Source organism: Hemibagrus wyckioides, linkage group LG22, assembly GCF_019097595.1.
Source record: "Hemibagrus wyckioides isolate EC202008001 linkage group LG22, SWU_Hwy_1.0, whole genome shotgun sequence".
Taxonomy (NCBI): Eukaryota; Metazoa; Chordata; class Actinopteri; order Siluriformes; family Bagridae; genus Hemibagrus; species Hemibagrus wyckioides.
Genome location: NC_080731.1, coordinates 7,957,633 through 7,982,300, shown reverse-complemented (window position 1 = coordinate 7,982,300; position 24,668 = coordinate 7,957,633). Strand labels below are relative to the sequence as shown.

At 41.3% G+C, this 24,668-nt stretch overlaps 1 protein-coding gene across 1 annotated transcript; it reads left to right on the top strand.

Annotated features, from left to right (window-relative positions):
- The first annotated feature begins 1,458 nt into the window (after positions 1 to 1,458).
- On the top strand, positions 1,459 to 23,807 carry cspg4ba (chondroitin sulfate proteoglycan 4ba). Its single transcript, XM_058374695.1, has 10 exons — positions 1,459 to 1,686; positions 4,988 to 5,157; positions 6,202 to 9,759; positions 9,859 to 10,332; positions 11,850 to 12,026; positions 15,303 to 15,501; positions 16,368 to 16,499; positions 18,214 to 18,386; positions 19,827 to 20,007; positions 20,185 to 23,807. The coding sequence occupies exons 1-10, from the start codon at positions 1,629 to 1,631 to the stop codon at positions 22,212 to 22,214; spliced, it is 7,152 nt and encodes a 2,383-aa protein (XP_058230678.1). The 5' UTR covers positions 1,459 to 1,628; the 3' UTR covers positions 22,215 to 23,807.
- The last annotated feature ends 861 nt before the right edge of the window (positions 23,808 to 24,668 follow it).

Genomic DNA, 24,668 nt, shown 5'->3' with positions numbered 1-24,668 from the left:
TGGGAAGTGATGTAGTGATTTGGGATGCAGCCCTGTAGCACACTTTTTGTGGGAAGTGATGTAGTGATTTGGGATGCAGCCCTGTAGCACACTTTTTGTGGGAAGTGATGTAGTGATTTGGGACGCAGTCCTGTAGTGCACTTTTTGTGGGAAGTGATGTAGTGATTTGGGATGCAGCCCTGTAGCACACTTTTTGTGGGAAGTGATGTAGTGATTTGGGACGCAGTCCTGTAGTGCACTTTTTGTGGGAAGTGATGTAGTGATTTGGGATGCAATCTTGTAGTGCACTTTTGTGAGAAGTGATGTAGTGATTTGGAACGCAGCCCTGTAGCGCACTTTTTGTGGGAAGTGATGTAGTGATTTGAGACGCAGTCTTGTAGTGCACTTTTGTAGGAAGTGATGTAGTGATTTGAGACGCAGTCTTGTAGTGCACTTTTGTAGGAAGTGATGTAGTGATTTGGGACGCAGCCCTGTAGCACATTTTTTGTGGGAAGATATGTTGTGACTTGGGACGCAGACCTGTAGTGCACTTTTGTGGGAAGTGATGTAGTGATTTGGGACAAAGCCCTGTAGTGCACTTTTGTGGGAAATGATGTAGTGATTTGGGACGCAGTCTTGTAGTGCACTTTTGTGGGAAGTGATGTAGTGATTTGGGACGCAGCCCTTTAGTGAATTTTCTGTTGGAAGTGATGTAGTGATTTGGGACACAGCCCTATAGTGCACTTTCTGTTGGAAGTGATGTAGTGATTTGGGACACAGCCCTGTAGTGCACTTTTGTGGGAAGTGATGTAGTGATTTGGGACACAGCCCTATAGTGAACTTTCTGTTGGAAGTGATGTAGTGATTTGGGACACAGCCCTGTAGTGCACTTTTGTGGGAAGTGATGTAGTGATTTGGGACACAGCCCTGTAGTGCACTTTTGTGGGAAGTGATGTAGTGATTTGGGACACAGCCCTGTAGTGCACTTTTGTGGGAAGTGATGTAGTGATTTGGGACGCAGCCCTGTAGTGCACTTTTGTGGGAAGTGATGTAGTGATTTGGGACACAGCCCTGTAGTGCACTTTTGTGGGAAGTGATGTAGTGATTTGGGACACAGCCCTGTAGTGCACTTTTGTGGGAAGTGATGTAGTGATTTGGGACGCAGCCCTGTAGTGCACTTTTGTAGGAAGTGATGTAGTGATTTGGGACACAGCCCTGTAGTGCACTTTTGTGGGAAGTGATGTAGTGATTTGGGACACAGCCCTGTAGTGCACTTTTGTGGGAAGTGATGTAGTGATTTGGGACGCAGCCCTGTACTGCACTTTTGTGGGAAGTGATGTAGTGATTTGGGACGCAGCCCTGTACTGCACTTTTGTGGGAAGTGATGTAGTGATTTGGGACACAGCCCTGTAGTGCACTTTTGTGGGAAGTGATGTAGTGATTTGGGACGCAGCCCTGTACTGCAGGGGAGCTGGAGTGGGCGGAGTCATGTGGAGAATGTGGAGGGGAGTTGAGTTGGTTAAAGGGGTTGAAAAAGGCAGAAAAGTCTTTGAGTCGTGTTTAATAAGTGCATAACTGTGAGTGAATAAAATGGCTCCTAGTCTGGAGGAGTTTTGTGTTGAACCTGAATAAACACCAAGTCGAATAAAATGAAGACTTTACTTTTATACGCGTTGCTGTTGTTGTTTGTCGGAGTGGCCCGAGGAGGTAAGTTTTCTCCAAACTTTCCTTCAATACTTAAACTATAATGTACTGTAACTGTAATATTTAAACAAACAACTAGTTAAATAAACTATTTACTATTTTTTCTCAGTTTGTCTAAACATCCTGAACAACATATTTTCCCCTCTTTTCCCCTCACGCGTTAGTTACTCGCTGTAGTTCCACTGTTAGCGACACACACGTGAAATGTAGGGACTGTGTTTTCACCTTAAACACTCAATATAACAACTGTTATAACTTCTATTTCCACAATAAAACAAGCTTGAGAAGAAATATCTGCTGTACAGTAAGTCAGAGTGAGACTGTAAGTGTGAGAGGGACTGATGATCACCGATGCTGAAGAGAGGCTCGGTATGATAACGGTACATCACGATATGATGACACGGTACCACGATACGATATGTGCGATACGAAAGAGTACAAGTGATACAGTGCTTGGTTAGAGAAGCTGGAAAACAACAACATTAATAATAACGTATTGTTTTTAGCTATCGGTTGTCTGTTGAAACATGTTTTCTAATTGCTGCCTTTCTAAAAAAGTATTGTAAAGTACTCATAAACATGTAATTATTGCCATGTTACCAAGAAACCTCAGTTCTCTGTCAAGTCTTGTGTCAAAACACTTAAAGTCACACTATTACACTGGAGACTCCTTGCACACACTTATTTCCTCACTAACTTCACTCAGTCTATTAATGTGGAGTGTCTGCTATATAAATCCCTGTGACTACAGTATTATAAACTAGCATTGCCATAGAATATTGAGCAACAGCTTCTGACCAATCAGAATCGAGTATCCAAGAGTATATACACTATGTTGGCAAAATCATTCAATTCAGGTGTTCCAATCACGTAAAATCATAGAGTGGGGTCACGGAGAGCTTCATGGAATGGGTGTTCATGACCGAGGAGCTGCATCCAAGCCTTCATCACCAAGTGCAATGGAAAGCATCGGATGCAGTGGTGTAAAGCACGCCACCACTGGACTCTAGAGCAGTGGACACGTGTTCTGGAGTGACCAATCATGCCTCTCTGAACGGTACTTGTCTGACTGCATTGTGCCAAGGGTAAAGTTTGGTGGAGGGGGGATTATGGTGTGGTGTTGTTTTTCAGGGGTTGGGCTCGGCCCCTTAGTTCCAGTGAAAGGAACTCTTAATGCTTCAGACATTTTGGACAATTTCATGCTCCCAACTTTGTGGGAACAGTTTGGGGATGACCCCTTCCTGTTCCTACATGACTACACACCAGTGCACAAAGCAAGGTCCATAAAGACATGGATGAGCGAGTTTGATGTGGAGGAACTTCACAGAGTCCTGACCTCAACCTGATAGAACACCTTCGGAATGAATTAGAGCGGAGACTGTGAGCCAGACCTTCTGGTCCAACAACTCGCAAATGCGCTTCTAGAGGAATGGTCAAAAATTCCCATAAACACACTCCTTGTGGAAAGCCTTCCCAGAAGAGTTGAAGCTGCTATAGCTGCAAAGGACGAGTCAACTCCATATTACATTCATGCGCATGTAAAGGCAGACGTCCCAAAACATTTTAGCAATGTAGTGTACTTCTTAAGTACATCTTAGTAACCTGGTAATGATATAATATTCTATATATTATACTGAGAAAAAGGAAAAGTTATCTCCAAATGATCTGTTCTCAGAATGTAATGAATGTTGTTAGTAAAGTGCAGGAATTCCCTGTGATCATCTTTTTTGTGTCAGATCCGAGGTTTTTAAACGTTTTTACATAATTGCATGCCTCGTGTCAGCAGTAATGTTAGATTTGGTTAAGTGTGGATTTTGTCCACATATTTCACATGCCTTACCTACAGCTGCATGTACACAGTGTCGGATAGAAAGCCTGATCTCAGGTGCCATGACATGACATGCCTGTATTCGTCATGACGTTTTTCGAGCCAGAAAAACTCATTCATGCATCCCATTTATAGTATAGCCAAGGATTTGATTCAGAAATTTGTGTGTGATATTTCAGAGGACTGCCGGAAAGCACACACAGTGACAGTTTCTGGTGGATGTGTACAACATTTCGGTGCTAAAGTAGACGCTACACTTAACCGACCCATTAATCACGGCTTTTCAGGAGAGTTTAAACACTGAGGTCACACGTTTGTTGAGAGGTTGATGAGAGTGCAAACACAGAATGGAGATTACAGGGCTACGCAGAGTGGTAGAGCGCGAAACAGCTGCGTCCGAAGGCCTTTCTGTGGCTAGGCTTTTATTTTAGCGGCAGCGGGAAGTCGGGTCGTGGCATGCCGGCGCATGCACATGCATATTATAGGGTTTTGTTGGCAGTACCATGCATATCACAGCTTTCCTTGCAAATTTTATTTGATTAAAACATATATAAATGATAAGTTTGGATTCCAAATGCACTTCATTTGGGTAAATGGACCATGATTTTATAAAGCTGGATGGATGGCTGAAAGGAGGGATAGATGAATGGATGGATTTATTGTAAGAAGTAAAGAATTAAACAGAAATATATATTTGGTACAAAGAATGATTTAAAATTAAATGGATGTGGTAGCTTATTGGTTAGAAAATAGAAATAGCCTTTATTTGTTACATATACATTACAGCACAGTGAAATTCTTTCTTCACATATCCCATCCTTGGAGGTTGGGGTCAGAGCACAGGGTCAGTCATGATAGCAGAGAGGGTTAAGGGACTTGCTCAAGGGCCCAACAGTGGCAACTTGACATTGCTGGGGCTTGAACCCCCGATCTTTCCAGTCAACAACCCAGAGCCTTAACCACTTGAGCCACCACTGCTCAACACTAGGTGTTGGACTGGTGACTAGTGATTGGACACTTGTCAGGTCAAATCCCAGGTCCACCTAGCTGCCACTGCTGGGCCCCTGAGCAAGACCCTTAACCTTAAGTTGCTTAGTTGTATAAAATGAGATAAATTGTAAGTCGCTCTGGATAAGAGCATCTTCCAAATGACAATGAAATGCTTTTCTGTTCACCACAGTGGTATAGAGTGGTTAGTTGTCGTCGACTCAAACCAGACCCTCACTTACGTGACGTGTTTAATTCTTCCACACTATCCTGTGTAAGCTCTAGATACTGTTGTGCATGAAAATCCCAGTGGTCAATAACCCCCAATCAATAACCATGGCGACGGTCCAGGTCATTTTTTCCCTCTCATTCTGATGTAAACGTTAACTGAAGCTCTTAACATGTTTCTCTAGGATCTTATGCATAGGCATGAACATTATTAAGTTACGAACTGTGTATAACTCTGTATATAACCCTTCTTTCTCTCAGCTTCCTTTTATGGCGATGGATTTGTGCAGTTAAAAATGAAAGATTCATCTCACTCCACATTCAACTCGCTCCACATCCGCTTCCGGACGTCTAGTCAGAGAGGTGTGCTGTTCCTGGCTGCAGGGCAAAGCCATTACCTGCTGCTGGAACTCAGCTCTGGCAGACTGCAGGCAAGTTATGAACATGTCTCTCACTGTAATCAGCATGTAATACACAGTGTGTGTGTGAGGTTTACTGTACTGAAATACGTACTTACTGGAATACACACGCCAGGTCCTTTCAGCTCATCAGTCAGTGGAAATAAAAGCACACATGGTATGTAGTGTTTAAGCTCAGTGTGATGATGGAAAAGTGCAGTGCAGATTTGAAAATAATCATGCCATTGTATCTTCCTTCAACATTTTCAACATGGAGATCTTTTTAAAACCTATAGCGCTACTTATAGAGCAAATGACAGCCAAGTTTAGATACTCGTGTCAGAGCAAATCAGCAGAAGAGAGCTTTAACAACACAGAAATGTTGTTGTGGTTCTTCTTTCAGCTGCTCCCTGTTCAGGGTCACCACAGCAGATCATTTGGTTACTTCTTTCACACTGTACATGATAGATAATAAATAATAAAACATGACAGTGTGGGCCGTTAGAGGAAATAGATCAGTGCTAGGGTTAAGCAGTACTACAACCCAGAGCTTTCCTACGTGCTTTGTACCACTTCTAGCAAAGCAATTTGCCAACAATTACATGTTTTTATATGTAGAATGTCTGTGATAAAATTTTCTGCTCTTCACGTTCTTACTAGCTTATCATGCTACCATTGAAGACTTTCCCATGGTGGAAAACCTACTGACCTTTTCAAAGCTCTGCCAGTAAAAACTCCTTCTATAAACGTTATAAATAAACACCTCCTTACAGAAAGATTCATTATATGATCTTTGTGAAATAAAAACACACTTCGTTTATTATCATCTTATACCATATATAGCATTGGTACAGTCCCTGTAAACAGGTTGTTGCTATAGCAACATGTTCAAGCTAGTGTATTAATATAAACCTGAAACCTGCTGGTTTAGAAATACCTTCTGACCAATCGGAGAATTCAACAGGTATAAATAAACATACGGCTGTTATATAATATGATAGATATTGTGTTTGGTTATTTGGTGAAACAAATCTGTAATGATCTGTAAGTATAATCTAGTTTGATTTTCATCCATAGGCAAAGCTGGATCTTGGTTCTGGTGAGCAGATCCTAGACTCCGACAAAGGGAACCCGCTGAATGACTTGGCTTGGCACACAGTAGATCTCATCCATGACCGATTTAACGTAATCCTAACCGTAGACAAGCATTTCCAGACCAGTCAGAGACTTTCTGACTCGCAGCAACAGCTGGATATCAGCGATGGTTTATATATTGGTGGAACAGGAGGCTTGGATAAAGTCTATCTCCCTAATGATCTCACCGGTTTCCGTGGTTGCCTTGATGAAGTGCTGTTTAATCAGAACAACCTCCTGTCATCACTTAGGCCGTACTCTGGCTTGAAGAACGTCTACGAGGTTTCCCTTGGATGCAGTCCACAGTTCTTTGCTAACGAAGATGATGCAGTCAGTTTTTTCAGTTCCAGGGCATACGTCTCTCTTCCTCCTTGGTCAGCACAGCAAGAGTGGACTCTTGAATGCTCGGTACATACATCAGCTCAAGAGGGAATCATTATGTACAATTCTGCTCGAGAAGGGGGCTTTGTTGCCATGGAGATTCATGATGGCTTACTTGTTGCTGTGGTGGGGAGAGACGGAATGAGAACAGAGCTGCGCTCTCTGACTTTCGTCAACGACAAGAAGTGGCACTATGTTAAGCTTTACTTCACTTCTAAAAGCTTGCAGCTGACCATCGACGGAGAGACTGTGAAGTCCAGCATCAAATCCAGATCAAAAACCTTGCATCTGAAAGGTTTTCTTTTCCTCGGTGGTGTAGATGACGGCACTCGCTCTGAAGTCAGGAAGGTTGGCCTGTCATCAGTGGCAGGAAAGCGCATTAAAGGTGGCTCCTTCAAAGGATGCTTTAGAGATATTAAGGTCAATGGTATTTTAACAGGTCTTCCAAATGCTCTGGTAACCAAAGACGTCTCAGTCGGCTGTGAACCAGAAAAGGAACCTCAAGTTCCCACGACTGCTGGGAGTCCGGTTTTTCAGTCTGTCACTCAGTTACCGTCTATAGATATGTCCACGCTGGCAAAGGGTCTGGTTGCAGGACATGGACAGAATTTCTTGCAGCTTAGGAACCTTGTTGTTCCTGAAGGCGGTCGCGCATCGCTGGAATCAAAACACATCAAAGTGAACCTGGATTTCAAGAAGCTCGGCATCCGTCAGTCTCAGATCATGTTTAGGATCGAAGAGCAGCCAGTGCATGGTCAGCTGAGGTTTGATGTGGACCAGGAGCAAGAAGAGAGTACGTTCAGTATGCTGGATCTGTGGCATGGCAGAGTCATGTACATCCATGGAGGTTCTGAAGATCCACATGACTACTTCATGTTCTCCATCTTCTCCAGTAGCAGAAAAGTGAAACCGAGCTACCTCAAGGGAGAGAAGTTGTACATGTTCAACGTGACAGTAACACCAACCAACGATGCACCGGAACTGAGTCTGCCTGAGGGAAATCTCTTCGTTCTTCTAGAGAACTCGAGGAAAAGATTAACCACTGACGTGTTGAAAGCCACAGATGTAGACAGCAGCTCCACAGACTTGGTCTACTCTGTATTGGGAAATCTTAATGCTGATGCCGGGTTTTTGGAAACTGAAGATAACCCTGGTCAGGCAGTCACTTCATTCCCTCATTCAGCTCTGGAAGCTGGAAAAATCAACTACGCCCACACCGGAGTAAAGAACTCGAGGATAGTGTTGAGGGTTAGCGATGGAGAGAAGATAAGCAACACGGTGGTGCTACGAATTATGGCTGTTAAACTGGAATACAGCATTGCAAACAACACGGGGGTGGAGGTCACTCAAGGAGAAACGGCTCTAATAAACACAACACAGTTAGCAATTCAGACAAACGCAGTAAGACAAGCCGTAGACATTCGTTACGATGTCATCGAGCCGCCAAGATTCGGAGAACTGCAAAAGCTTCATTCAAATGGAGAATGGAAATCGACCGATTCTTTTTCTCAACGCGTTCTGGAGAAGGATCGTCTGAGATACCTCAGCACCTTCAAGGATATTCAGACTGCTAACGTAACCGATCACTTCAAGTGTAAAGTCACGGTCGCAGCAAAAGCAACAGAGGAACTGGTGTTTGATATAAAGACCAAATGGATTCATTACACACTGGAGAGAAATGAAGTACTCCAAATGGACAAAATCAGGAGAATGGCAATTGATCCAGAGCATCTCTATGCAAGGACACACGGCGTGGATTTAACCGAAGATCAGATTTATTTCAAGCTTCTCTCTTCCACTAAGAAAGGGTTGATTTTGCTGAATAATAAAAAGTTAAGCGCCTATTCTATGTTTAGCCAAATGAACATCACTAATATGGAAGTGGAGTATCAGCTGATCGATAGACCGTACGAGAACACAAGCGACACGTTCGAATATCAGGTGTTCAGCAAGCATGCTCATTCAGCCAGCCATGTATTCAGGATAAATATCAGAGCGGATATCAACAGCGTTTACATAAAAAATAACGGACTTGCGGTTTTTGAAGGCGAAAGCAAACTTATTACAAACAACGAGCTGTTTGCTGAGACTCTGAGTACTAAAGAAATCTATTACACAGTCACCGAGATGCCAAAACACGGCAAACTAGCTCGAATCAACTTGTCCAACTCAACCAAGCATTATGATAATCTGGTGTCTTTTACCTACCAGGATATCATAGAGGAGCGCCTCATGTACGTCCATGATGACAGTGAAACAACTCACGATCAGTTCCGATTTACGGCTTCAACGAGTCCGCTGGCGAAGAGTCTCGCCAACGAAGACGATTCAGGCTCCAAAGACGGTGTCTTCAACATCACCATACAGTTAGTGAACGACGAGAAACCTGTTCGAATTGTGGATAAAGTCTTCCACGTGGTCAAAAACGGACAGAGGCTGTTGACGTTAGATGACCTGTGCTACCACGACGCAGACTCGGACTTCAGTGACGGTCAGCTGGTTTACACCCGCCGCGGCATCCCTATAGGCGATCTAGTGCTGGTAAACGACACGTCTCACAAACTCTACCAGTTCCACCAAGAGGACCTGGAACAGAAACGGGTGTTGTTTCTTCATCGTGGGATGAACTCTGGCCGCTTCGTGCTTTTCGTATCAGATGGCAAGCACTACATCTCCTCGCTGTTGGATATCAGCGCTCAGGATCCCTACCTAAAGGTCGCCAACAACACAGGCCTTTTGGTCCAAAAAGGACAGACTGGGATGTTCAGCAGTGCTAATTTCAGTGTGGTTACAAACATGGACATCAGGGAAGACAGCGAAATCAAGTTTAAGATTAGTGACGCACCAAAACATGGTGCGTTGTTTATAAAAGACCAGCGAGTTGACTCTTTTACGCAGTACGAACTGAAGAATGCTCTGCTGTTGTATCGCCATGACGATAGCAAGAATTTGGCTGAATTTTTCACGCTCATTGTCGAAGCAAGAGGGTTGCATTTGGAAGCTAGGATCAATGTGAAAGTGTACTTGGAAAGCCACCAAAAGCCACCTGTCTTACTCAACAACAAGATCTTAGTGGTGGACGAGGGAAAGCCGGTGAAGATTGAACGCGGTAAACTTGAGGTGAATGATTATTGATTGAATTAATAATTCTAGTCCATTAAACTGTGTAACACGTTGATATTAAAGCACAGTTGTCTTGTTTGTTTTTTTATTTTTCAGGTCACTCATGAAGCAAACCTGCCCAATGAAATCATCTTCACTGTTAAAGTCGCTCCAGCTTACGGATACCTGCGACGATTTCATAACGGTAAAGAACAATTCCAAGGAGTTGAGCAGGACCCTTTAATGACCTTTACACAGCAAGGCATCAACACCGGGAATGTCCAGTATGTCCAGATAACGCCCGAGCGGGTGAACGACTCCTTTGTTCTGGAAGCCAGTAATGGGGTCACAGAGCTGAGTGACATCGTTATGACTGTAGATATCATTCCGCAGTATATACCTATTGAAGTCTCCAATATAACGCTGAAAGAAGGAGCATCTAAAGCGCTGACAGAAGACATCATACGAGTTACCAGTCCACATTTCTCTGGGCTTCACTTTGTGTACTACGTGTCAGAAGGACCCATGCATGGACACATCGAGAACTCGCGTTTCCCAGGGACACCCACAACATATTTTACCAGAAAACAGGTGAGTACTTTGTAAAAAATTAATTTGTGCCTTTGTCATGTCACACTCTACACCGGGACTTAATGCCTATATATATTATTATATAGGCATTAAGCCCCGGTGTAGAGTGTGACATGACAAAGGCACAAATTAATTTTTTATTATATATATATATAAAATATATAATAATGGCTATATAATAAATAATAATAAATAATAAAACATTCAGGGCTTAAAAACATTCAGGGCTTTATTTTCTAGCCTACTATTTTCATAGAAATTCCAAAAAAGGAAAACAGTTATTTGTTTCCCCACTTACATGTTTCTTTCTTTAAGTAAATGTTGATATCAATCATCTAGAATTTGAAGGTGTATATCTTCAACTAATAAAATTATGTGTAAGGTTATCCAACAGGGGGAAAAACACAGGTCTCACACTGAAAGCCAACAAAGTCCGGAATCATTTTATATCAGACTTTCTGTGATAAAATAATTCATTTGTTTATATTGAAATATTTGATTATATAGACTTTTTAAGATAAGCAACATACACAGATCAGGATTAACATTATCACCACCTGCTTGGTATTGTGTTAGTCCTCCTTTTGCTGCCAAAACAGCCCTGATCCCATCATGCACCGTGTATTCTGACACCTTTCTATCAGAACCAGCATTAACTTCTTCAATTTGAGCAACAGTAGCTCGTCTGTTAGATTCACGGGCCAGCCTTCGCTCCCCACGTGCATCAGTGACCCTTGGCCGCCCATGACCCTGTCACTGTTCCTTCCTTGGACCACTTTTGATAGATACTGACCACTGCAGACCGGGAACACCCCACATAGCGCTTTTAACAATGGACATTGTCTCAAAGCAGCTTTAAAGAACATAAGAAATATAGTACAAGATTTATATTATAAATAAATAATACATTTATTTATATTAGTCCCTAATGAGCAAGCCGATTGAGGCGACTGTGTCAAGGAATAACTTCCTTAGATGGTATAAGCAAGAAACCTTGAGAGGAACCAGACTCAAAAGGCAACCTTATCCTCATTTGAGAGTAAATTATTATAAACACCAGAGATTATCATAAACGCTGCTGTCATATACAGTCAGTTGGAGCCCCTGAGCATCTTAAGTATGATTATGTGCAGATTACTGTCAGAGCTGCTGTTATAGAAAACATCTACAGACCAGTCATAACTGAGAATTCAATAGTGCTGTGGTATAAATACAGCAGAATTGATTACACTGGAATTAATACATAATCCAAGACAAGAACATAGTTTAATATTGCCGAAATGTCTCAAAAGCCTGAGCTGTTACTGAATAACGATCATCATCTCACCGGGCAGTTACACATCTCACAATCAGAGTTAAGGATTACCAAATGAGTTACTCATTACATCTGCTTGTAGTAAGTGTATTAAAGTCTTACTCATAGCTGCAACTTGAACCCCTTTTTGTCACAGCCACTGCATTTTCAGTCACTACACTACAATATAACACAGCTTTTTGTCTTCACTGCTCTGATCCAGGTGGAGCAGGAGTTTATCTACTACGTCCACGACAACTCGGAGACATTCCAGGACTACTTCACTGTTATAGCCAATGCCACGGATCTCCGAAAACACAGCACTCCCAGGACAGTGCATGTCCAAGTCACGCCAGTCAATGACAAAGCTCCGGTTATCACGGCCAACAGAGTACTCAGGGTGGGTGCACTTCACATCAGTACATGCCTTCAGGTTCAGTTCTGATACTATAGAGCATGAGGTTTTTGATGAATCTGTATGTCATAGCCCAGAATGCTGTGAGCATTCATTTCAGCACTGCACATCTGCATAGAGTCTAACTATAGAGTCTGGCTCTAATTTGAGGGGCACCAGACGTCCCGTACAGCCCTCTGTCCTAAATGCTTTGGATTCCTCCAGGCTTTCAATAGCCATTTGCTTTGTAATGAAAGGATTAGCCTGCTGAAGGATTAACAGAGTTTGGACAAAACGTCTCGGGAGGCAGACATGTTGACCGTGTTAAATTACTCACTGGCTGGACAGTAAAATGAACTTTGCTCAGCTTAACAGACTAGACTTTTTTAATCCAGTCTCGCAGAGATATCAGGTTCTGGTCAATACTGTATATCGCCACAAGGGGGCACTCTGTGTTAACATTTACACACCAGAACATCCGCGTGATTAAATGTTTTTTTTTTTCCCGTGAAGATAAACCTTTACTACGTTTATTTTACCGTAAACCTTATTATTATATTGTATTCGCCTGCATTTTAACATCAGCAGTGTGTCCATAAAGACACCTGTACATTGATAGCTGAGACGGAAAGGGACGGATAAACTCTGTATGAGGTAATTAAGTACCTATTAAAGTGACAACTGGATTTTATTTATATCGGTAACCTACTTTATTTTTGTAAATGAAACCAGAATATTTTTAAACAGTTTCCTTACAAGTCTGCTGATAAAGACGTATAGTTCACCTTATCTGGGTGCCTCACTCATTTTTTTGACATTAGTCAGTGGTTTCCTTTTGTCTTTTCAATACAGCCGACTGCAGGCTAACAGGATGTTGTGGCTTCCTTAGAGCAGAGACATCAGACCATATCAGCGACTTGTACTGGCTGCTTAATCATTACGTCCACTCACCTGTCGTGACACGGAAAATGTGACTAGGAATCGGAAATCTCACTCTGAGTAATTGATGCAAGCGGACACTCACCGAAGCGCACATGGAAGCCTTTATGATACAGCGGACGCTTTACTGTCATATTTTATATGTATACACCCCGGTGCACAGAACTGCTGAGTCGGGCTTTGAGTACGTAATAAAAATAAACCATTATGTCTGTGAGCTGGTGTAGGAAATGCTGGGAGATGTGATGTAGCCAGATTCAAAGCACTTTGGTTACTGTGGATTATTGTACTATATCAGCACATCCACTTACACGACCAATTTGCCAATAATTATGCTTGTTTATTTATTAAACATCGTTTCTTTTATCCGTTTATAGCTATGTCATGTAACTGAAACAGGTTACTATCAGTCAAACCAGAGCGCTCTCGAATACTCGAATCTGATTGGCCAGCTTTTTCTATAATGGGTGTTATTTCTGTATAACAGCACAAGTAGTTCCGGCTGTAACATGAGCATTAATATTAATTCTCTTGTTGTAATATGTAACAGTTTTTATAGTAACAGCTCATACACAGGGATTTGAAGGCGGACGCTTCGGTTAATTATACACAGTTCTTAAAATCACCGATGCGGTGAAGTGTTTTGTAGGAAGTCTCAGTTTGGTCTACTTACTGTTTCACCCATTTTCTTAAAATGGCAGGCTGTGCTTTGTGTGTGTGTGTGAGAGAGAAAGACAGAGAGAGTGGATAGTGAGACAATGATGTTTATTGCAGCTATAACATTAAGTGAGAACAGGAACTAACTTGTCTCTCAGATGTTCCACATTAAATCTGACTATAAAGCGTTAACGTGTGACGTGTCCGTCATTAATAAAGTAAACATCGGCATCGGTGCAGATCAGCGTGTTATAAACAGAATAACACACTCCAGACCGTGCCGTTATACAAAAAACAATGCTCTCACTACTTTTTTTCCCTCATAGCTAGCAATTGGATTTGGCATTTCGAGGTGTTGAGACTGCGGTGTGATTTTTCTCAGTGTGCACATACGGCCATGTTTCATTGACCTTGAGACCTCATAGCGAGATTGAGATGACCCTGACTCTAGGGTGCTAATTGAAATACTTACAAAAGCAAACACGGGCCACTTGTGTAATCAGGGATCTGAGAGAGAGAGATGTGTGTTGCTTTGGGTGACAGACACGTGTGCAGTCTTTAAATAATCAGACAGTGACATGGGTTTTGCTTTGGCTCTGTGAGCTGGCACAGCAGATCCGAATTAAAACTACGACCTACGAGGTTAACATCAGTATCAGTTTCAATTCAGATCCAAAGCGATACAGTGCACGAAGCCAAAACATGTCATTGTTTAGTAAAGAATGGACCGCTGCGTACTTTAGTCAGCTCATTAGGTATAAACCTTTGCTTTGTTTGCTGTTTGTCTTGTTTGATTCGTCAGAATTTACAGCCTACCATGAGATATAACACTGACCTTTTATAAACATTTTATTGACCCTGTCCTTCAGCTAATAACGTTTTTACTGTTTCGTCCATCAGACTAACGTGTGATGTCCACTGAGTGTCAGATGATTCGCTCTAACTTTAATATGTTCATATTAGAATAGTTATAAGTCAAATGATAAATAATAAAGTCTATTTGTCTGTCTGTCTCTCTGTCTGTCTGTCTGTTTATTATTATTATATTCCTGTATATTTTTTAGATATTATTTTGTAAAGAATAATTTAAATAATATGTAAATAATTCTTATAATAGCTTTATTTTATTTAATACTTTTATTTTAATTATATTAACATATAATTATGAATATAATTTAATTTAATTATTAACATATGTATTAATTTCTGCTGTTAATATTTAGAAAATTCTATATCATAATAATTATCATAATAAAATAATTAGCAAGCTTCTTTTGATATTTTAATAATTGTAATAATAATAATAATAACACATTAATAATTCTAGCAAATGATTGGTTTTTTTTATTGTTTTTTTTTTAGATATCATACATAAATAAATAAATACATATTTTGACGTTCCAATATTTTGTGTGGTTTGTTGCAGCTGCTTTGCTAATGTTTGAACACCGACTGAGGGAAAGGAGTCAGAGCTTACTTGAATGATTAATCTGGCTTTATTTGGTCTGCTGCTATTCTTAGAAAATGAACTAAAGCCTGAACACAAAGTTACTTAGTGAATCATTCTCCTGATTTTATCAGCAGTATTTTTTTTCATCATGGTATTCAGTTAGCGTTTTCATCAGCTGACTCAGCATATGGTATCAGTCCACTGAATCACGCTGTATCTCTGTTCATTTAAACCAGGTTTGGGTCGGCTCCATAACAGAGATCACTCCTGAAGATCTGCACGCGGAGGATGACGATACAGCTCCAGGGCAGCTCCATTACCTCACCACTCAGCCCAGTAACGGGCACCTGGCTGTGAAAAGTGCTCCCACTAGACCAGTCATGAACTTCACTCAGGCTCACATAGATCAGGGACAACTACTGTTCGTGCACAGTGGTAATCCATCACCTGAATGTGCTTTCACGTGGTACAAACAGAAAGATAGGAGGGAAAACAAATATGTATCTTAGTCATGAAGCAGCCACCGTGATGTTCCTCAAAGCCCAGAGTGGCTGATTATTTTTAGTTAAATTATTAGCCAAAGGATTTTGCAAAGGGTTGAGTCTATATTTGAAGTGATGCAAAAAATGAGTAGTTTCTAAAAGTTCTAAGACTAAGTCTGTGTCTCATGGCACAGTGGTGATGTGTCAGATTTATCATCAACAAAACATCGTGACAATTCTTCACCATTTTACAGATTTTTTTTAAGTTAAGCAACCTTTATTTGTCATATATACATTACTGCAGAGTGAAATTCTTACTTGGCATATCCCATACTTATAGGGTTTGGATCAGAGCGCAGGGTCAGACATAATGCAGCACCCCTGGAAAAGAGGGGATCTGGGGGCCTTGCTCAAGGGCCCAATGGTGGCAGCTTGAACCCCAATCTTCTGATAAACAACTTGAGCTACCACCAGGATTTTTCGCATTTCCCAGCTTATTAGGATCATAGCACAGGGGCAGCCATTGTTGGGTTAAGGCTCAGCGTCCCAGCGATGGTAATTTGGCAGCTTCCTTCAGGGGCTTGAACCCTGACTTTTTAACCTATGACTTTTTGAGCCTATGTATGGGTAGCAGGAAGCTTTTTTACCCCCCCCTTTTTTTTTTATAATAACTTACCAATCCATCCTGCATTTCCTTCAGGAGCTATAGAAAAACCTGTTATTAATTTCACGCTGCAAATGAAAACCGTAAATTCTCAGCTGTCCCTGTGGTACCCTGCACACTTACCCATGTCGAGTCTGCTTCCTTCTCTTCTCCAGGAGCCACGGCTGGAGGGTTTAACTTCCAGGTGAATGACGGCATGAACTTTGCTCCAAGGCAGATATTCAGCGTGACGGCTCGTACGCTCGTTCTCCATATGGAAAGGAGCGGCCCTCTCAAGGTGTTTCCAGGTACATTTACTCGAACCCTGAGCAATCTCTGAGTAACACAAAAACATTTACATTTGCCATTACGTAATATGTACACGGTATTACAAAACTAAGCAGCTCAGATCTTCACCCAGGCTCCTGTAGCTACTTAATATGAGCTTCCTATCAGCGATAACCATAAACACAGGTTTAATAGCCTGTAACCTATGCAGCAAAGCCCTTTCAAGGATTTTTCAGCCTGGCGCAACACGTCTACTGGTAAACAAGTTATGTTGAAAAAAAGGCCCCAGCCTTAATTTAGTAACTCTTAGTAATATGCTGGATTTAATACCCAGCTCTAAAAACAGCTGCCTGCTCACTATTGTGTCTGGGGCAGTATGTAAAACAGCTGGTGTGCCTGTTTTCTCTCCTATAAATGTGCATTCGCAGTCATTTTTTTTTTTTTTTTTTGTTGTTGGCACGTTCAACAGGGGTTTTTTTAGGCAGCGACCGCTGCCAGATACTACTCATTTACAGTCAGTATTCAGTACAGCCTCACTCATGTGCTTTGAAAAATGACTACACAGAAAATAAATAAATCTAGCCTAATTTTGTAAGCCGTATACAAAAAAAAAAGTGTTTGGCAGAGATACAAAAGACATGTCAGGAGAGACACGAGGTGAACTAAAACGCTTGGAATACTGACTAGGAGATAAAGAGGTTGGGGGTGTTAATAAGTAAAGAGAGCCAAGAGCCATAGAAAACATAGAAATTCTATATACAAATAAATTAATAATCCAGAGAGGAAATACATCATTTATACAAATCAAAAAAATATGAATATATTAACATACACTCATATGATAATAAAGGAAATTTTATAAAACCTAACAACCTTTGCACGCAACTCTACTTTATTGCTGTGTGAGCAAACCCCACAAGGTCTATGTAATGCGCTTCGAGACGCTCACCTTTTCCTTTGTTCGTCCCGAGATAAAACATCCTGTTGCTATGGAAACCAGTTTCCCCCCACATATTTTATTGGTTTCTGTCTATAAACATAAAACACATCATCAATACCTTTGAGGGTTTTTTTTTTCATTCCGCTGAAACAGTAAGTGCTCCGTGTTGCGAGTGACGAGGGTGATAATAAAATTAAATAAATATTAACAATTATGTTAAAATAGCATGGAAACTTTACATGTGATGTTTGTTGACCGTATTGGAGGAGGAAGTATTCATCCAGATCACGTGTGAAGCTATAGAGAGGAATAAATGTTCTTTATTTCCCTTTCATACTCAAATGAGCGGCCGATTGCCTCGGCTGGGTTTATTACAGATATACTCTGAAAAAGGGAACACGGTGCTGATGAAAGGATTGTTGTTGCTTGAATGTAAATAGGTGTATTTCAGTAACTTCCCCAGCAGAGCTTATAATCGGGCTTGCTTTATGACTGTAATTGTGTTAAAGACAGAAACAAAACCCCAAAAGAACAAAATCCAAGTGGTTTCTGTTCCTGCGAACGCCATCTGAAGTACAAAGCCTTAATTAAGCTGAAGATTTAAGTTTGTTAGTCAGATGCACACAGTTGTATAAAAGGTGTCGCCACAAAAACTCAGCCATCAAAGCGTCCGAGTACACAATAACGTGGTAATGTTTATAGCAAGTGCCAGACGTTTGCTCTCGCTATTGACTGTGTTTTCTAACAGCTGGAGTTCATCTGGGGTAACGTTTAGCCTTGTTTTTCCGATCCAGGCGCTTCATCCTCCATTTCAAAAGAAGTCCTCAGTGCAGCAACCAACGACAACGAAGGCAATTCAAACCGCACCATTGTTTTCAACATTGTTAATCCCCCGAAATTTGGAAAGCTGATGACTGTGCAGGCTGACAAGTCTGGCATTGAGATTTCTTCCTTCACACAAGAAATGGTGAGTGCTGGAAAAGTTCATGCGGCATTTGCATGGAAAGGTGGAAGTCAATTAATTATACGTTTATCTCAATTCCGCAAACGTGTGTAGCTGTAGGTTTATGTCGTTATGTCGTACGTCTTATTATTAGCCATTGGGGGTGGGGGAAATCATCTAAGGAAAGATTTCGAATTTTAGATTATAGGATTTTTTTGTTGTTGTATCGAAGCATGAAAAAATGCTTATGATTCATATCTGCCAGTTAGTCAAGTCAAGAGTCGAATTAATCAGGCATAACATTATGAGCAGTGAGAGGTGACGTGAATAACACTGATGATCTCCTCATCATGGCACCTGTTAGTGGGTGGGATATATTAGGCAGTAAATGAACATTTTGTCCTCAAAGTTGATGTGTTAGAAGCAGGGAAAATGGGCAAGCGTAAGGATTTGAGCGAGTTTGATGAAGGGCCAAATTGTGATGGCTAGACGACTGGATCAGAGCATCTCCAAAACTGCAGCTCTTGTGGGGTGTTCCCGGTCTGCAGTGGTCAGTATCTATCAAAAGTGGTCCAAGGAAGGAACAGTGGTGAACCGGCGACAGGGTCATGGGCGGGCAAGGCTCATTGATGTACTTGGGGAGTAAAGGCTGGCCCGTGTGATCCGATCCAACAGACAAGTTACTGTTGCTCAAATTGGTGAAGAAGTTAATGCTGGATCTGATAGAAAGGTGTCAGAATACACAGTGCAGGACGGGTCAGGGCCGTTTTGGCACACTATTACACTCTATTAGGCCGGTGGTCATAATGTCATGCCTGGTCATGTATACCTGGTTGCTACATAAAACGCAGAGCTAAGGGCGTATGAACGTATTCACATAAAGTCTCTAAGTACAGACAGATACATAAAATAATTTATGCCATATTAGGCCATATTAAGTAATTATACCAGTTAATGATCATTATAAAAACTGTTGCGTGCAGAGTATTACGCAGGGCAGGACTGACGGAGATATCAAATCAGAAACAGAACAATTGAAATGTTCCAAATGAACCAAGACCACAATAATCCCAAATATCACTAGAATAGTTCTCAAACAGATGTGATGTTGGAACAGGAGCAAACATCAGAGATGCTGAACAGGTCACATCTGGCTGCGGAGAGCCACTGTCCAAAATAAAATGACTGCTCCGCCAACATATGGTATAAAAGTGAATTTTCATAATATAAAAAGTGTTTCTGTTAAAAATTACAGCATTTTCATTTATATTTATAAATTCCATTCAAGTAAAGGAAAAATGGAAAGAAAATGCTTTGGTAAAAAAACAGTGGAACTTTAGTGAGGAGGTGGTATACATTGTTTGTACACTGGATTTATGATGCACTATGGATTTTAATGATATAAACTAACCAAGCACTGTATGGTAAACAACACAGCTGCTGTAATAAATGTGATCATTCCAGGTCAACGAGGGTAAGGTGGCATATGTACAGACTCTGGAGTCTGTTGGATGGGCAGCATTAGACAAGTTCACGTTCACCGTGTCATCACCTCCTGCAAGCCTTGAGGCTCAGACCTTTGATATCAACATCTCTTACGAAAATGCAGGGCCTGAACGAAACTCTCTCCTGCTTAAAAACACAGGTATGATCACACTGACTCATTTACCACTTACCTAATCAAAAATCCCTAACATAAGTAAACATAGCTAATCATCCTAGCAATATATTATGCAAGGCCAGTGTCTAGCTTGTAGTATTACACCGGTGTTTTGTAAAACGTGTTGAGAAAGAGATTTCCTAACTCGGTGTCGTATTTCAGGAGCTGTGGTCATAGAAGGAGACAAAGTCGGCATTGACAAAACAATGCTAGATGCATCAAATCTCCTCACCAAACAGCCCGAGTCTCGACGCAACTCCTACGACGTCTGGTACCAGGTCAAGTCTTTACCTCAACATGGTGTCATCGTTGTTGGTGAACGCAATCTTACAAAGGAAAAGCCCTACTTCTCTCAGTTCATTCTGAACAAATACAGCGTAACCTACCAGCACGACAACTCCGAGACCACGCAAGACCACTTTGTCTTCGATGCTTTCCTCAACCTGAAAAGCAAACCTGCACAGCGCCCTGAGGACGACCGTGAAGTGTTAGAGGAAATGTTCAACATTACGGTCACTCCAGTGAACGATCAGCCACCTGTCCTGAAAACCAAAGCGCCAAGCCTCAAAGTGGCTCAAGGAGATACTGTTGCTCTTGGACCCAGCAACCTGAATGTGGAAGACCTTGACAACTCCCCAGATGACATCCAGTACTCTGTGATCAGCAGACCTAGCAACGGCTTCCTTTCTCTCGCTGGAAGTCTAAACGTATCTGTGGATACTTTCTCTCAAGCCCAGATCAACAACGGTGAAGTATTCTTTGTCCAAGACGGCAGCCCAGCATCCGGGGTGTTCTATTTCAGTGTCACCGACGGTCATCATCGGCCAGTCTACAAACTTTTCAACCTAGAGGTGTTGAAGATCGCCATTTCAATCGTCAATCAAACAGATCTGATATTGGAACAGGGGCAAACAGCAGCGGTGCTCAACCAGTCACATCTGGCTGCGGTGACTAATGGCAAAAACACTACTGTTCAGTATAAAATAACTGCTCCTCCTAACTACGGTAAACTGCTCTTGGACAACGAAGAAGTTACCATTTTTAATCAGGAGGATGTGCAAGCACACAGAATAAGTTACCATATGGTCAATCTTGCATCCTCTTATGATAACTTTGAGTTCACTGCTTTCACCTCAGAGGCAAACCTGACTGACCAAATGGTCAACATCACAGTTAAGCCTTTGATTAGGTATGCAGAAGGTGTAAGGTTCTCAAATGGAATTCGCGTTAAGCTCAAGGCAGACTTTCTCAACGTTTCTGAACTTGCCCTGATTAGTGGTAGCGATCCATTGTTCGCAATCCTGTCCCCACCAATGTATGGAAAGATTTTAAAGCCTGGCAAGGAGAAAAAAGCAGAACCTACAAAGACATTTCTCTTTAGCGAATTACAGCAGGGAAAACTCGCCATCGAGCTAAAGGCCAATCTTACCGAAGTTCAAGAGTTGAATGACTCGATAAGATTTGTCCTAAAAGCTGGCAACCTTCAACCTGCACATGGGGAGTTCGTCTTTAGCATCGTGCCATATGACCCTGCTCTCATAACAACAACAGCTATCTCATTGTACACAAGTAGTACTGCTTCACCCAGACAAACCACAGTTATGAGCCCTCCTCTCCTTTCCAAATCTCCATCAATTCAGCCTTCAGCGCTGGTCACCAAGGCCGTGCCAAAGTTTAAGGGCCGCAATCGCTGGGGCGACTCGAATCGCAGTGACTCACATGCCACAACTAGGTTTAAACCAACATATAGTCAGGAAATTGTTCCAGTGAGGAACCAACCAGTGAGAGTTGAGTCAGTATCCGATAGCAGCTCCTCTTCCAACCCCATGCTCATCATCCTCCCACTGCTTGCTCTTTTACTTGTGGTCATCGTGGTCATATTGGTGTTACTACTGAGGAGAAAGCAGCAGAAGAAGAATAAACATTTGAACGGTTCCTCTGCTCGTAAATCCCGGCCCGATAGTAGACACTTTCAGGGGCATCCGGAGAGGACTGCAACGGTTCCTCTAGTAACTATAACCCCTCTCACCCCAAGCAACCCCGGTAGTCCTGCTTTGATGAGACTCCAGACAGGAAACCCTGCCTATGGGCAATCTGTGACTCTGTGCTCCTTTGGAGACATGGATCATGAAGCCACTCAGTTTTGCAGGACCACAAACCCCACCTTGCAGCACAATCAGTACTGGGTGTGAGCTATAATCCAGTTCACAAGGATTAGATCCATCACTGTGTTTTAACTGAAGCGATTTTACTAGTTGTTTGAATCTTTGTTGAATTTATGGATGGAGAGAGGTGGTAGACAAAACAACGGCTAATTTTGCCTGTTTGTCCAGTCACAGTGGTGCTGCTTGGATCAGCACTTCTTCACTTTAATTCTAACGTTGTTAGATTTAGCCGCTCCGGTTCATTTGCCACTCAACTTTAATCTACTTTTTAAGGAATCTATTAAACAAGCCAAATTAAACAAGATGAAACAATTTATTCAAACTTGCAGCCAAAAGCCACAAACCCTCCATAATGAGATGTGTCGTAATTATGAAGATACTTTTTGAAGAGTATTTTTGAAGTGTAATCCAGCAGTACGTGAGGGATGGAGCAGCGGTATTGAGGAACTGTAACAAAGGAGAAACTCTTAAAACAAGACTGGAATAGAGTTCTGCTTTCTGCTAGGCAAACAGACCAACTCACTAAAAAAAGACCTTGTGTAGGAGCTGAGACAGGGGAGGAGGTGGTGGGGGAGAAAACTGTCATGAAGGGCTAAAGTAACAGAGGGGAATTACCAGGATGTTGAAGTAGGAGGTTGAGCTCCATTTCTGTGTATACTAGATATTCTAATATGTAGCGCATTTGCTTATTGGTCTTGCAAGGCAGAACTGTCGCACAAGTTCACTTAGCATGGCCAAGGTTGATATTTGTCTGTGATAGAAATGCTGGCGATACAAAAACTGTGATTAAAACATCTAGAAATGGCTCCTAGAGCATCTCAGCTTAAAACTACAGTGCAGTAAACCTTGCAAACATTTTCCTGGTATTGAAGATGCGTCTCCCCGAGGGCCTGAGCATGGAGGAGCGTACACACAGAGGTCTGGAGAATTAGCAGGAGTCTTTGAGACAATATGGTTTAGTCTACTATGACAGTACTGTAATGGATGCCGTTAATAAGAATCGATGTCTTCCTTCCTGTAAGCATGACCGGGTGTAGTTACCATCCTGAATCAGTGCTTTTGTCTACCTCAGACATGTAGGAGTGAACACTGAATAAATTGCATTAAGGTACTTTTATGCCGTTGCTGTTTTTCAACATACAGATATTTATTTCTATATCCAACTCATATAGTGTATGTATTTTAAACAGAAATGTGGTACATCATTCGTTTATGGTTATTCGTATTATGTTATTACTGTTTTAAGCACAGTTAGTGTATCTCAGGTATTGGGAGATTGCATTAGACACTGAAGACACTGTTTGTCATGAGCACATGATGTAACTGTATGTTACTGTTAGCACTGACTCGTTGGAAAAAAACCCCACTGGTTTCCTTATTTATATTTTTGAACATGTAGTGGGGCAGGAGTGAAATCATTTGCAGTGTCTGACCACTTCCGTGGACTGTAGATTAGATTTCAGTCCTTTGTTTATGTCACTGTTTTTTTTTTTTTTTTAATATATATATATTTTGGTCTTTATCACTGGATGTGTAATCTCTTGCTCACTTGTATTGTGTGTGTTAATAAATAGTGCTTGTAACGCACCTAATCAAATCATAGTAAACTCCTATTTAATACTTTTTGTGTCCAGGTTGTTTGTTTAACAGTGTTTTAGACCCGTGGGTCTTAACGTTAGGGTCAGGGTCTGTGATGTAGGTATAATCAGGGGGTGATGGAGTGTTTTGGTTTTAATATTTATATTGAATTTTCAATATACATATACAAAACATTTAACAAACCCCCAGCCCTTACTAACAAAACCCTAGAGTAGCGGTCACGCTGTCCATTAATTCCGAAAAGAATTACAGGTGTTGTTGAAAATAAAATAAAATAAAATAAATAAACAATAATAATGAATAAACAAAGAAATAAGTAAAGAATAAAAAATAAAATAAATAAATAAACAACAATAATGAATAAATAAATAAATAAAATAAATAAAAAGGGGGGATGAATAATAATTATCGAAAATGGTCAACATAATCAATAAAAGGGTGCCACATTTTAAAGATTTTTTTTTCCCCCGATCCTCTTATTGAGTACCATATCTTTTCAAGGTAGAGACAAAATTCTCTGTAATCCACTGAATATGTGTGGATGGGAGGGGATCCTTCCATTTTAATAGGATGGCTCTACGGGCCAACAGAGAAGAAAAGGCAAGGATTTTTTTGTGCATTGATGCCAACAACTATTTCTCCTTTGGAGCAACTCCAAATAATGCCACTAGAGATTCCGGCTCTAATCTTGTGTTGAAGAACCACGGAGACGGTGTTACATATCGATCGATCAGTAACACTCAGTTCTCAGTTTGACCATTCATTTCAGATCCGCTGTCCATACAGCAATCATTTATTTGACAATACATATTCTCTGAAATATATTTCTCCCTTACTCGAAAGGGCAGTTTTCCCGGCAGCATCCATTGTTTTACCATCTGG

Bases quoted from the DNA above. Each gene is read 5' to 3' on its own strand.
- cspg4ba (XM_058374695.1), top strand. From the start codon at position 1,629: ATGAAGACTTTACTTTTATACGCGTTGCTGTTGTTGTTTGTCGGAGTG. The intron at 9,760-9,858 runs GTGAATGATTAT...TTTATTTTTCAG, and splicing joins TTGAACGCGGTAAACTTGAG to GTCACTCATGAAGCAAACCT. The intron at 15,502-16,367 runs GTAATCCATCAC...TCTCTTCTCCAG, and splicing joins ACTACTGTTCGTGCACAGTG to GAGCCACGGCTGGAGGGTTT.